Source organism: Cyphomyrmex costatus, unplaced genomic scaffold (genome assembly GCF_001594065.2).
Source record: "Cyphomyrmex costatus isolate MS0001 unplaced genomic scaffold, Ccosl1.0 scaffold506, whole genome shotgun sequence".
Lineage (NCBI taxonomy): Eukaryota > Metazoa > Arthropoda > Insecta > Hymenoptera > Formicidae > Cyphomyrmex > Cyphomyrmex costatus.
Window position 1 is genome coordinate 285,799 of NW_017279319.1, and position 14,698 is coordinate 300,496.

At 38.0% G+C, this 14,698-nt stretch overlaps 1 protein-coding gene across 1 annotated transcript in view; it reads right to left on the reverse strand.

Moving 5' to 3' along the window:
* The window catches only part of LOC108778685 (collagen alpha chain CG42342), a 164,347-nt gene extending 152,016 nt beyond the window's left edge, over positions 1–12,331 (reverse strand). The window contains exon 1 of the mRNA XM_018545924.1: positions 12,167–12,331. Coding sequence (XP_018401426.1) covers positions 12,167–12,317 — 151 coding nt within the window. The 5' untranslated portion in view covers positions 12,318–12,331. The remainder of the gene's footprint in view (positions 1–12,166) is intronic.
* Positions 12,332–14,698: the final 2,367 nt, after the last annotated feature.

The window sequence follows — 14,698 nt, forward strand, 5'->3', positions numbered from 1 at the left end:
AGAGAGAGAGAGAGAGAGAGAGAGAGAGAGAGAGAAGAGCAGGGGGGAGAAACGGGAGCCCGTTTCCAATGGTGTCATTAGTTAACCGAGACCAGGTTAATCGGAGGCCGTCCGTTAACCGGAGTTGTCGATACGAGAAACGATAGTACCAATCGCTTGGAGACGAATTCCGCCACAGCCGGAATTCGCTCGTCACGTCGAGCGATTCGGAGCGTTATTTATCGTGCACTCCGGAATTTATCGGGACTGTTAATTCGGTAAAAGCCCATCCATCTGTACACGCCAGTAACAGAAGCATATTTTCAAAACTATGTTGGACACTTCGACATATTTATCGTCCAATTAACGCATTCTTTTCTACCATATCAGTTTCTGATGTAGTTTTTTTAGCAATTATGTAAATACTACACAGGATACACTGAGATGAGACAGCAGTTGGTGTGTTCCTCTACAGATTTTGGGGGGGACGAACTTTAAGTTGAATTATTACTCAACTGCTCGTGAACTATTAACTTTCATTTTGTCGGATGTAACTCTATTTCAACTGTTCAATATTAGATCTCTCTGTAGGACTCAAAGTACTATCCTATTAATAATAAAAAGTGCATTTAAAATTAAATGGAGAGAATAAAAATCTTATTATCTAAAGTTTCTTCAGAAATTGAAACAATAAATGTGTACAGTTGATTCTTTCTTTCTTTATTTACCGGCAATCACTATCTTCGAAGAACTCGAACAATTGATTGAATCACTATACCATCACGTCTCCACCATCACAATAGAGATCTTTAATTTCGATATTTCACACGTTCGAGGCTTCTCGTTCTCGTTTCGAGGTCGCGAGCCTTCTACCGGGAGACTTCAAAGAAAGCTCTTTCTCTCTCATTGTCAAAATATTTAACGGAAGTCTCACTTGAATTTATCGAGGTGCAAAAGCTGCTCACCGGAGAGACACGCCCCGGTTCGCGAATCGATCGCGACCTTCGAACGCGGACGGACGCGTTTTCGCCGGGCACGTTTCGGCGAAACGAGGAGAGAAAAAAGGAAGACGTGGAAATGCCGGTAAATGTGACATACGCCGGAAACTCTCGCGAAACAAGGGCAGCAGCCGCCCTCGTGCGCGCGCGATCCGAGTCGAGCGCGGTAATAAGTTTTGTCGGATGGCGCGAGCGGTTCGCCGGCATAAACTTCCATCCCTCTGGCTCTGACACACGTGCGCCAATCGTAAATCGCGCCAACCCGCTTGCCGCCGCGCCAACTTTCGCGAGCCAACGTACATCCCGCTTCTCTCGCGTTACCGAACACGGAATTCAATTTGTTGCAGTTTCGCCGATAGATGAGAGAGAGAGAGAGAGAGAGAGAGAGAGAGAGAAGAGGTCTCTCGCCACGATGTGTCACCTCGTCTAGCGCGACTCGTTGCGGATTAAAGGTGATGGTAATTCAGTCGCGCGCGCGCGTTGTACAGGAGTTTCGGAAGACGCGAACGAGAAACGAGTCCACAATTTACGAAGTTTGTTCAAGTATCGAGTCATGCATAAATTGTAAGCTTGCTCCGTTCATACTCCTAGACTTCCCCAAGCAATATTTTGCCCGAATGAAAAAGGAATTAATGAATAAATGATTTCTTTATCGGCGCGATGGGAAAGAGAGGGCGCAAGAGACGCAAAAAGTACGTGTAAGAGAAATAAGAAAGGTTATCAGGGAGCCGTTAAACTCTTAGCAGAGGACTCCACAGCACTCGGAGGACTCGGAGCTCGATATAAGCTACTTCGCAATCTGGCTGACAAAAAGCTAATGCGATACAATCATTTTCTTCTTCTATAATTCCTTTTCCTGTAGTAACATCATAAATACCAGAAAAGAAATTGAGAAAAATGTGTTTCGTTTAAGACTTAAATTCGCAAATTATATATAATCGTGCGAGTGACATGAAAAAGATGGTTTTGTTGAAGGATCTTTAAAAAATTTAGCTACATAAATTTGAACATAATTTTACTGGACCATCGAAGTAATTATGTAGGACGCTCTAACTGCTCGATACTTTTACGTAATTATTTTGATGATTCAACAAAATTAGTTTTATATCTATATATCTAGCTAAATTTTAAGATATTTCAGTAAAAAATCATTCTTTCTGTATACAAAGATCTTACAATATATAATTTTTAGATATTTTAGCAAAACTATTCTTTCTATATGTACATATAGAAAGAGAATAATTAATATTAGGTATAATATCTTATAATATGTATATGTATCATCATGAATACAGTTGTTACATAATTTTAATTTAGTCCAATATTAAATTATTATACAAACTTGGCGATGTATGCCAAACAAAATTTAAGTTAATTACTAGAATTACGTTAATTAATTAAATTTTTATTAAACTAATTTTCAATAAACACAGTCATCGAGTTTCACGAGAAAGCAAAATATTTTCGGCATGTATAGACTCTATGCCGGAACATAACATGTTAAAAGTTCGTCGGCGAGGACACATTACGTAACTCTACCCCATATTCTCTGTCTATCCAGGTAGGTACACGTACATAGTAATGGCGCCCCCATCCTTCCCGCGACACGAAGTGTACTTCCGGAGTGTAGTAGTTGGTAATTTGGCTCCCCAAGCGGGCACATACACAAGCGAATCGCTTATCCAGGTATCCAGACGGAAGAAAATGTCTTCTCCGTTTCACGATAGAAGTTGTCGGGACTTGTCAGCTTTTTTTATTTTAAAAGTCGATTCCGGACAATCCCGCCTCTTGATTTCGATTTCTTTACCATTACAACAATCCACATGCGGTATCTACACGTTCGATCACGCGCATCTATTCGTCGGTATACGAGACGAGAATATGTTTTTATAATACACGAAATGATATCCAACAAAAGATTCGTCTGTTGTCGCCTGTTTCATGCACTTCATATTATGATATACATATTTTTGTAAAATATGAAATGTCGCCATCGACTAGAGATAAAAAAATAGGTTTTTTTTTACTTCGGAGATAAATAAAAAATGGATTTTAAAATAAAACGGGTTTTTGACCAAAATGATATCGAATTCATGAAAAATAACAAGTAAAATTTATGTTAAGGATATAAAAAAGATATGTATGTATATATATAATAATAGAATTCATTTTTCCCGATATTCGTTTATAAATTTTTGTATCTATTTCATTTCGATATCAATTAATATTTTATCATCTTTACAATTTCAAGTCAAAACGGAGATAGGCTTGTGGTGTCTAATTGTGGTGGAGTCGATATTCTTTACTGACAATAATCACGTACAATTATTTTAAAGATAGATATTTTATATTTTACTCTCCAATTTTAAAAGCTAAATAAGCAATAGCCCATATTGTTGTTAATTAATTAACATTGAAAAATTAAAGCATAATTGACACTATTTTGTTGTATACATTGATATTGTACATATTCTAACTTTTCATTTTGGAGAGAGGCAACGTTCTAATATCGATTCAATAATAATTGGAAGTAAACGTTGTTTCACTAATTTACATTTTAGAATATGTACAATTACAACAAATATACTACAAAAGCAGTATCGATTATTCTAAAGGCGCCTCCAGATGATATTGCCAATGTATTGTATATGCATCAACTTTACACACATTCGCTAAATATTGGTCTACATTCAATATGATAATTATGTATGGCGTATGTATATATAATATTTGCTGATGCTGAGGTGCCTTTATAAAGCAGCGTTTATACGTTAACAGCAGTACGAAACTGTTACTTAACTTTTAAAATCAGAATACAGTATAAAATATCGTCTGAATAATTATGAAGGTGTACCTACATTCAGAGTTGGGCATTATATATTCGAATAATTTTTTATTTAGAATATTATTCAAATAGAATCTTATTTATTATTTATATTTTATATGCACAAATAAATTTTTATTCGAATAAACAATTATTTTTTATTTATGAATAAGATTTTATTCTTTATTCGTAAAAGTGCCCATCTCTGCTTACATCCATGTCGTCTATATTACCACTTAGTATAATTGTATTCCATTTTAACTTTTTATTTTTTCACTTCTATGAAAAAATAAAAAGTTAAAATGTAGTACAATATGACACTAAGTGCTTTCGAATAAATGTAAAAAGCGAATTCTAGTACAATAATACAACGTCAAATGCTCCAAAAAATATATCCGAGTAAAAATTTCCAGGACCAAGGAAAGAAAAGTTTTTTTCACTGAATTTTTTCAAAGTTTCTAATTTTTTTGGTCATTTTCATCTTTACCATCACACATTCCTTGCCTCTATAGAATTTACGAAACAATTTAGAATGGAATTTTCCTAACGCGGAAATTTGATTTAACGAGTTTACAGCGTAAGAAGTCTTTCTAATTAAGCCGCAAATTAAGATTCCGCTGAAGTAAAGTTCAGCTTTAATGTAACCGAAGAATGAGTTTGCGCAGCCTATTCTTCTTTCCCGAAAGAAGTTTAAATCGCCGATCGCCTTTAACTCAAAGAACTATAAATTGTCTCGGCATTCTTGTCGAGCAAAAAATCGACTTCAACTTCATCGAAGGATAATAATTTATACCGACCCGGTAGAAGTTGGCGCGAATCCCATCGTTTGTCATTGTAATACCACACCCTTTTTACGTAATTATATGCCGGATATTTGTTTTATTTACTCAACGAATGTACGACTTCGCCATTGCCTTATTCCTCCTAAGATACAATGGAGGAGTTAACTCGCGCTTCGCCTCCTCCTTCCTGAAGGAAACATAACTCTACGTCGCGTTTTCTATGATAAACGGTCCGAAGATCTCCGGTCAGCGAGATACTGCAAGTTTAATTTCTATTAGGGTAAGCTACAGGAAGACGTCCATATTCCTGGTGGCTGGCTGGTGCATGCTACCTGTACACAGCCGAGACAATGCATCATTCTCCTCCTTCCCGTGGATCTACCGAGATAGATAGCAATTTGGCTGAAAGTGGAGAGAGAGAAAGAGAGAGAGAGAGAAAGGGGGGGGGGGAGAGGGAAGAGGAGATTGGAAGCGCATGCATGGACCGCGGCATGAACCGGAGTAGGCGTTTCATCGACGTAGTTTGCGAGCGACCATCAATTTCTCGGGACATCCGAGAACGAGCGATCGGCTAATCGACCTTGATCTTTCCACGTGCAATCCCGTAGATCTCCTCGCTCCACTTCACCCGTGACACGTCGAGCGACGTACGACATCGTGCATCGATTATGTAACATATACGTTAAGGGAAATTCCGATGTTCGAGATATATCGATTTTTGCCTTGCAAATACACTTACCGTATTCTGGGGAACGAGCATCATGACTGAAGTTATTACAGGGTAAATTAAGGGATGAGTAATGGCTGTATTAATAAGATATTGATCATTTTTCCGTTATAAGCGACTTGAGTTTATAATCATTTCGATACAAGCGTTCTCAGCAAAATCTCTCTCTTCCTTCCATTAAATAAATTTATAAGTGAATTATTTCACATTTTCGCGAAATTTAACCGAGATGTTTGATATTAGAAATTAAAAAATTATAAAATAGGAGAAGAGGCAGCGTTCAATTCACCAATTGGCGATGCGTTATTCTTCGATACTTTCATACAGGATGAAATTACTAGCCTAGCTCCCAGAGAAAGATAATTGTACCCACGCAAATTTCTGCCTTTCATTTCCATCCATTTGTAGATCAATGCCCAATAATCGCCGCATTGATCGTAATGAAAAAAATCTTTCGTGATCTCAATGTAACGAGTATGCCTCTGTAATGAGAATACAGAAATCAAAATTCCCGGGATGCAACATGATCGCTCCATTCCCGCAGCGAGCGGGACAAAGCGCGGCGTGTTCGCTCTGACGATTCTATTCCCCTCTATTCAACATTCTTTCGAGCGTATGGGCTGCATACGAAGGTAATCTATCTGCGGAATAGCTTTCGATTCGATTTCAAATGGAGCGAATTAACGGCAGATCTCCCGATCGCGTACCGTCGTTGCGGGGGAGAGAGCGAGAGAGAGAGATGAAAAGTCCTCGGACGCCCATCGATTTCCCCGAGGCGTAGAAAAACGCCGCTAGGATATAACGAGAAGTATGCGGCGTCGTTCGGAACCAACGTCGTTCCTTATACCGATATGTGCTCTTTTCACAAAGAGGGATTCGTCTTTTCTCTTCCTCCTTACTTCCTATTCGTCCTGACGGTTCGATCACGATGGTCCGACCACGCATCGTTTGTCACACGGTCAATCGCATTACCGCGTTTGCCCCGCGCGATGGCACGCTACGTAAGTGGGTAACACCGCCGAGTGGAAACGGCGATAAGTGTGTGCTCCGAAAAAGGTCGATCGCGAGAGAGCTCGTACTTTACCAGCAATTACTTCTGTTCCATTAAAATTGAAAGAGAGTTTAGGATAAAATAAATGTACACACAGAAAAATAAATAGCTACTATATACAAGTAATATATATGTAATTACTTGTTTCAAGTATTTCAAAAGTTTATATATCTGCAAATCTGTTATAAGTTCAACGCAAGCGTTTAATCGATACTTTAATCAAGATTATTAGATTGAACAAATTCGTTTTGCTTATCATTAAAGTCTTTTTTTCGATTATTTTATATAATATAATAAATAATATTCTTCAAAGAAAAAATTAATTCTCGTTCTGTGTAAATAATAATGAATTTTCTAAAATTTGTAATAAGTAGATATATTTTAAAATTATTATCAAGAAAATATTCTATGTTAAAGATAACCGTTTTTCTTAAAAAAAAAGATAGCAAATTTAATCACTTTTCTTAGCAACAGAGTTATATTTGTTGTGTACCAATTAATGGACATGATTTAATTATTGAACAAAATGACAAACATTATAATTTAGTTAAGTTTTTATGATATATGTACGATTCTGAATAGATTCATTATTAAATTTTTATAAACAACAAATTATTTAGAGTATATATATCATTGAGAACTAATTTAAAATTTTTATTATTTTGTCCTAATGGGTCACGTTCATTGACTGTCCATTAACTGATGTACTTTTATAGTTATAACGGTACTTATCAATATATTTTGCTTCCAATCACGTTAGCCCTGTAATATCGTAAAACACGGGAAAATTTCCACAACATAAAATTTCTAGGGAATACTTTACGCGTGGCAGATATTTTATGCGATCCAAATTACATTTTACGCGCGTGAAGGAGATTTCCAATAGCAAAATGTGTTTCGCGTTTTCTCAGGTATCTCTCTACGGGAGTCGACATTTCTTGCATTTCACACGAGTAAAATGTAAATACATCCTCTCGTTTCGAAGAAATTTTACATTGCCGACTTCATGCGTCGAAGTTTGGCGATTCCGATCGCTTCGCGCATCAGAGATCGCGATAGTAGGGCCGCCTTCATTTCGTTCCACGCGAGTTCTACACGTAGACAGAGCCGAAAGGGGAGGAATGATGCGAGGGATGCGATAGATACGGACGCCCTTCGCTAGCTATACGAGGGAGAAGGCAAAGATTTATGATGTCGGTGCGTCAGCTCGCACGTCTCAATTTTGGGACGCCGTCGCGAGAGTCAACGAGAATTGTGAGTTCGGTTCTCTCTCTCTCTTTCTCTTTCCCCTTTGTTGCTCGTCGTGCCGTGGACGCGCGATAAGGGAAAGATACGGCTACCGACAGAACGAGGAAAAAAAAAAAAGGAAGGAAAATAAAGGAAGAGAAGAGTCAGACATGAGATAGCGCGGCGAGTGGACTGCGAGCAGAAACGGAGCGCGGAATTAATCCGGCCGGCAGTTCTACTCCTCTTCCCTCTCGATGTATACGCGCTTCCGTTTCCGTCCCAGCCGTACTCCGCCGGAAAATAGTTCCTACCTCGAACTCTGCGAGCGGCGTCCGACAATGGAGTAATTATTGCAATTAGCGAGCTACCTACTCCGTGGATGCTTTTTCGTGCGCGGTTGTGCGAAAGGACCGGGTAAGGAAAAGGTGGTCGATACTCTTGCAGAGAGAGAGAGAATTGCACCGCTATCGTAAAATCACTCTTAATGATGCTCGTAGCTACATCATTTGCTCTACATAAACTTGCCGCAAGCCGCGAAAGGCTGAAGTTGCATTTATTGGTCGTAAATTCGCCTTCCCACGAATTCGATGGTTTCACGACGGTTGCAAGTTTCGGTTCTAAAACACAAGGATTTTCCTCGTTCCTATGTAGAGGCTGCTGCTTTCTCATTGTAGAGCATTTCTCTCTGTTTCGAATGAGAAAAAGAGGTTTTTCCTCTGCGTAAAAAATTTCAGAGTATACCGTTTACCAGTTAAACGATATTTCACGTTCTCGCGAAGAGCATAAAGTATTATTGATAAAAATCTGCTCTGTTCTACTTATAATAAATATAAAAATATTTTTTTATATGTGAAATATTTTTATATCAATATTTATACGTGTATATGCATTAATTCGTTACCATCAAACGTTCGTAACACGTGATGTATAAACACGCAGATTGCTCTAAATAAACGCAAGTATTTATTGTATAATCGAAATAAACGACCGGAGAATATAAAACAAAATAAATATTGGCAGTACTTTTTTTACATCGCCCCTCCCTAACGGTACTATCGATACCTCACGTTCAATCGATGATGCATATGTGGAGTTATCGTGACACGGGTACATAGCACGATTACCGTAACAACTATTTGCCGGAGCGAATGTGACTTGATGAAAGCTGCAATGAAGCAATCGCGCATCTGTCTCAATGACAGAAAGAAGCCCCGCTCACAAAGCCTCGATTTCACCGAGTCAACATCACGCGGACAGTCTCTTTCTTTTTCCCTTTCTTCTATTTATTAGCCGATTGACGGCGATCGACGACGATCATGTGCAGTCATGATCATTTGGCTCACGCGAATGGAATGTCGACGAGTGAGACAAGAACGCGGGAAGGAGCGCCTTCGTACTCTTTTTCAAAGTGCACGATGACATTTGCTCGACATTCGACGCAAATGCTTAATCTGAAAACGTCGTACAGCACACTTTGAGCACGTTCTGCTCTGACAAAGCGGATACAACTTCTTTTCCGACCATTCATTTTATTAGTATTTCCTTATGTATTTTTCTTTGTAGAAACTGAACATCATAATACTGACGCTACGCTAAAAAAAAATTGAAATAAAATTAAAAGAATTCTTATTCACATCGTTATAAATTACTGTCAATTATACTATCAAATTCGTAACGTCAAAAATTATAATCAATTTGAGTTATTTTTAATATCTATACAGGTCGCCATTTTTATCCAACGTGTCGTTAATTTAACTAAAATAACGGAGTTATGCAATTTAACTTAAGAAAATGTATTTTTAACTCTTTAATTTATTTACGAAGTGCATAATACAGACCATGTTTACTTTGAAATTAACTACAAAAATGGACTGATTTTTTACATTTTGACAAAGATCGAAATTAAAAATAACAAAATGTTATTTAGTTCCAGGAATTGAATTGCTCCTTTAACGAAGTACTTATATGTGTCAGTTATATTTCAATTATTTAAAAATGAATTCAGAATTATTAATCCAACTCCGAAATAGTTTTTAAATGATTGAAGCATATAACTGACAGTGATTTCGTAATGATGTGAATAAAGATTTCATTCTTTACTTCAGTGTATCAATTTGTTCTCGACTACCACCATTATAATTTTCAATTTTAATAAAGAAAAATGCATAGAAAATTCTGATTTATCTATTTCAAGCAAAATTCCAATTGATTTCAATTTGCAACAATTCTTTCTCTAGTATGGGAATGTTTTGAGGATGTAGGATATGTTCTAAATGTTTTTAGGACGTTTCTTGAAAAGATCTATACTGTGTGGGACGAGACTCAGAAACGGGCAGAAACACAGTCGTAATTTTTCTCGTAAATTTTCTTAATCATTTTTATTATTACGTTCGCACGTTTCGGTAGGTCGCCAGGTGACTCCACCACTCGTGAGTTCTTCCAACGTTGCGGCTTTGCCCTTTTGCTACTTTGTTCTGTCATGAATAAAAGTCGGGAGTGAAGCCGCGGCAAGCAAGCCGCGGAGCGTAAAGCGGGTGTTTGTAGAGAGAATCGTTTGGTTAGAATAGAGTTTCAAACAGAAGACACGATAGAAAAGCAGCGCAACGCGCTTTTCGCAAAACGATATCAGACGCGACGTCGAGTGGGCAAAATAAAATTACGAGTCTACCGTAGTAATAAAAATGTAAATGCACGATATACAATATCAAGAGGTCGGAGTGTTTTTTTTTTTACAGTCGGCTAATTTCAATATTCGCAGCGCAATTTGATAACAAAGTATCATTTCCGTATTCCAACTTGATTCAGAGAATACGCAATGTGTAATTTCCTCCTGACTCTTTAAAACCTCTTTCTCGTGGCAGTCAAAGAAGATAAGAAGATGCAAGCGTATCTAATCCGTAGTCTCATAAATCTTAATTTGTTAACCTTGAAAAAGTTCGGTTACAATTTTGTTAGTATAATGAAGAGATTGAATATAGTACGTGTGACCAAAAAAAAAGCATAACATTTACAAGTCCTGATTACACTTTTCTTTACTCTCTTCAATGAACCGAGAGCTTACACGAGGCAGCTTTTTTAAAGGGTACGCTGGAAAACCGATTTATAATGATTGCAAAAATTCTTCACTCTACTTTCTTTACACAAACATTTATAAGATCTGCGATATGTTGGAAACAAGAATTCTTTCCGACGTAATTGGATTCGCCGGAAACAAACACGGAGTTTGTTTTGTGGATTACTTCCGCAATTAGGAGTTGCTGTAAATCCTTCAATTAGCACTTTACTAAAATGTCAATTCGTGTAATATCAAATTTGTTTTCATGTGTAATTATGAAGAAATTATGATAATTAACTACAATATTCGAATCGCATATCGCTCGGTATATCGAATATATTCGTTTTCGTGAGAAATAGTACTATTTAAAAATTCTACATTTCTAACAAAATATGTTAAAATTAATTAAATTATCTTTTAATTATTTTTAATCAAATGATATATGAAATTTTAGACACCGTTAATTAATTTCATAAAAAAAATAATCTGTGACTTAAAAATTATATATTTAGAATAAATGTGAAATTTATCTATCATCATAAATGCCAATGATATTTATACTAGATTAAGTACATAATCTGAATATACTGAAACAATATTCCCATAAAAACATTCATAATTAACGTGTCATAGCTAACGTAATTGTTCATTTACAAAAAAAAAACAGTGTTAGCAACTTAAAATGTGACAACTGTACACAAGTTTTAAAATTATATTTTATATAAATATTCAAATTATTTTATAAATTAGTTATATAAATTAATTATAAATAATTATGAATTAATTTAAATTTATTTGTTTTAAATATTTTAATATCTATGAAAAGTATTTGTTGGTTGTTTATTTAAAATATATACATAACATGTATACATATAAATGTTATAAGTAACTACTTGATGCATCCAATATTTCAAAGAAAAGAAATGCACAGAACACGAATGATCTAATCATGTATATTAAGAATTAAATACATAGTTAAATAAACTATTTTATAATTGGAAAATAAGTTTATTCAATTATGTATACATTAGTCCTATACACATGAAACTTATGCAGTTGTCACTTTTATAGTAACGAGGTACAATTTCGAACATATAATGCAATACTGAACGAAATATTTAAATGCAAATTTCAAGTTTGATAATTTCGATTTCCATTGTTTGGAGAATGCGAAAGAGAATGTCTCACCAAACAAACAAAAAAAAACACACAATTTAAACTTTGAAAATTGGATTCAAATCTTATTTCGTTCAGAATTGTACTGTATTCGAAAAAAATTGTACTACCTTACCCTATAATTCTCCCTATGCCTCTTTCTCTGAGTGGTGATTACGTAATACTGCAACAATTCACAATATTCAGATTCGACGTAAAAGCATCCATAATTACGCTAATTATTATCAACAATTAAACAGTATTTCACGAGATGCATTATATACGTTGTAATAGAACACATTAAAGCGGCGCAGTCAGTGAAACCCCACCAATGCGGACTTGAGCGATTTCGAAAATGAGAGACTTACCTGGAGGACAATTACACTCGGAGATGTCGCGCTTGGGCCTGAAGACCGCGCCGGAATCGAGCCGTTGCGTCTGCCGCAGTTGCTCCTGCATCTCCGCCTTGAGCCTCTGCACCAGGACTTCCACCGGCGACGAGGGATCCTGGACGCGCATGCAGCGTGCTTCCAAATTCGCGATCCTGGACTCCAGGCCAAGCTCGCGGTAGAAGAGCACGCCGGACACGGCGAAGCTGACCAGGCAGAGGGCGCACAGCGCCCAATTAAGGCCCGCCGCGGTCCCCGCACGGAGATCACCGTCGCGGAACTTCCGCGGCATCGACGCCTCCAGGCAGGACGGCGATGATTCCTTGCCCGTCCCCGGGCCCGACGGCCAGGACTTGGCCGCCGGGTCGTTCTCCATCGCTATCGCTGTCGTTGTCGCGCACGCACGCACGCACGCACGCACGCACGCACGCACTCGCGGCTACCCGGGGGGCTCCGGTTACGAGCGCTTGACGAGCGTCCCTAAGCGGCGCGGCGCGTCATAACCCGCGCGATGCACGTCGATACACCGGCGGCGGACTTTCGCGCGCGGAGGGACGGTAAATAGTAAATAAAGCGACCGCGCTCTTACCCAGCCGACGGACGACGACCGCGTTACAGACGTCGCGGCGTCATCGTCCATCTGGTGGAATGCATCTTCGCCGCTCCGATCGCACGCCTCGTTATACGCTTCAATTTACGTGTTTAATTTCGACGCACGACTCTCACCACTCACCGCGTGCGCGATTACTTCCGGATTCGATGCCGCGATCTCAATTGTACGCGATCGGGACACGCGCGAGCGCGCGTTCCCCGTTCAGTATGAAACTGCCGCGCGTTCCTCCGCGGCAACGTTCAGCACGTTACGCTTACCGATACGTCGCGTTCTCGCGGCCTCGCGCACTTTTCACACATCGGTGGCGATAACAGCGGGGCGGGGGGAGGGGAACGCGAACGGGACGGTCGAGAATGAACGGGAAAGCACCCGTCTGCCGACGGCGGCAAACTTCGCAGCGATCGTCGCCCGCTCCGGTCAACGAAGGAGCAAGATTTACGGCAGGGATAAAAATGACAAGAAAGAGATAGAAGGGAGAGACGGGACGAGATCAGTCAGCGAACGTCGCGTGAAGCGAAAGGAAACGCTCGCTTTTACTCGCGTTCTCGGACCTCGCAGCACGAGTCGCCGTTACGAGGGAGAAAAGCACGGGGAAGCGCGCATACGAGACGCACAGTGTAACATTCGCGGTACGACTGGATGTGGTGGGGCGACACTACGACGCGAGGACAGAGGGTTCGTCGCTTCGGCAGCGCTCGGCCGTCTTCGGGGAGGCTCGTCGCGCGCCGCGCCGCGTCGCGTCTCGCCTCGCCGCCGCGCAACCACTTCGCTCTAACGGCCCGCCAAACGTGCACGTATGGAATAACGCATTGCGAATCCAAGTGTGTAATAAGTGCCTTCATATATACGTGTGTGATTTACCCTGCCCACAATAGAAGACATTTTATGGGAACACAGGAATAAATGTTAAATACTAAAAAGATTAAGAAATTATGAATGTATATAGAAATTAAGAATGCTTGAATCTCGTTATTATATTCAATTTGAATTATCTTTAATCATTTCTAGAAGTCGCCACTACACATGTGTATCATTAATTTAATTCAAATAAAAATGTTAAACAATTTAGAAATGGATTAAATTTGATTCGAAATTTAGTCTGTTATTTACTGAGTGCATACGTTAATGTAGATGTTATTTACTTTGGAGGCAATTCAGTCACAGAAACGAATTGATTTACATTTTGATATATGTATATATATATATATATGAGTTAAAAATATTATATACATACATATATATATATATTTAACTCAAAAGATTGAGCAAATATCGTTGCTCCTTTGACTTCTAATAGTGCGTATTTTGTAACAAAATTACAAATTTTTCTTGTTATATTTGAAAGTGATACAAAAAGGCGATGAATCTAAATTAAAAAAATCATTTATAAATATTTTGAAAGAATAATTATAAAATAAAACGTCAACATTTTAATTTTTAAAATATGTAATTGTATTTGTCAAATATAAATGCCAACCTTATTGGACTGTTCAATATGTATGTAACATTAATTTTTATACGGAGTATATAAATTTCTGATTCCAATCAAAAAAGCGCAAAGTGCAGAGTCTATTTATCTGATTCTAATACATCTCCAAACGTGACACAATGGATACCAATAAAATGACATATAATATGTCATATCTAATTTTTATTTATTGTATGTTACGTTTAATTTCTGATTTTGACTTTTTATTTCTCTAATATTTAACATTTATTCTATTACTAACATTTTTTCCACTATGTGCAGAGTTTTAGTTTTCCATGTAAAAATAATACTGTGCTTGTATACAAATGTATATTTTCTATGTATATGTATATAGTTACCTTTACATGGAAAACTGAATCACACACATATATAAAGCCCACTTTGTTAACCTAATATTTCATTTGTCGTA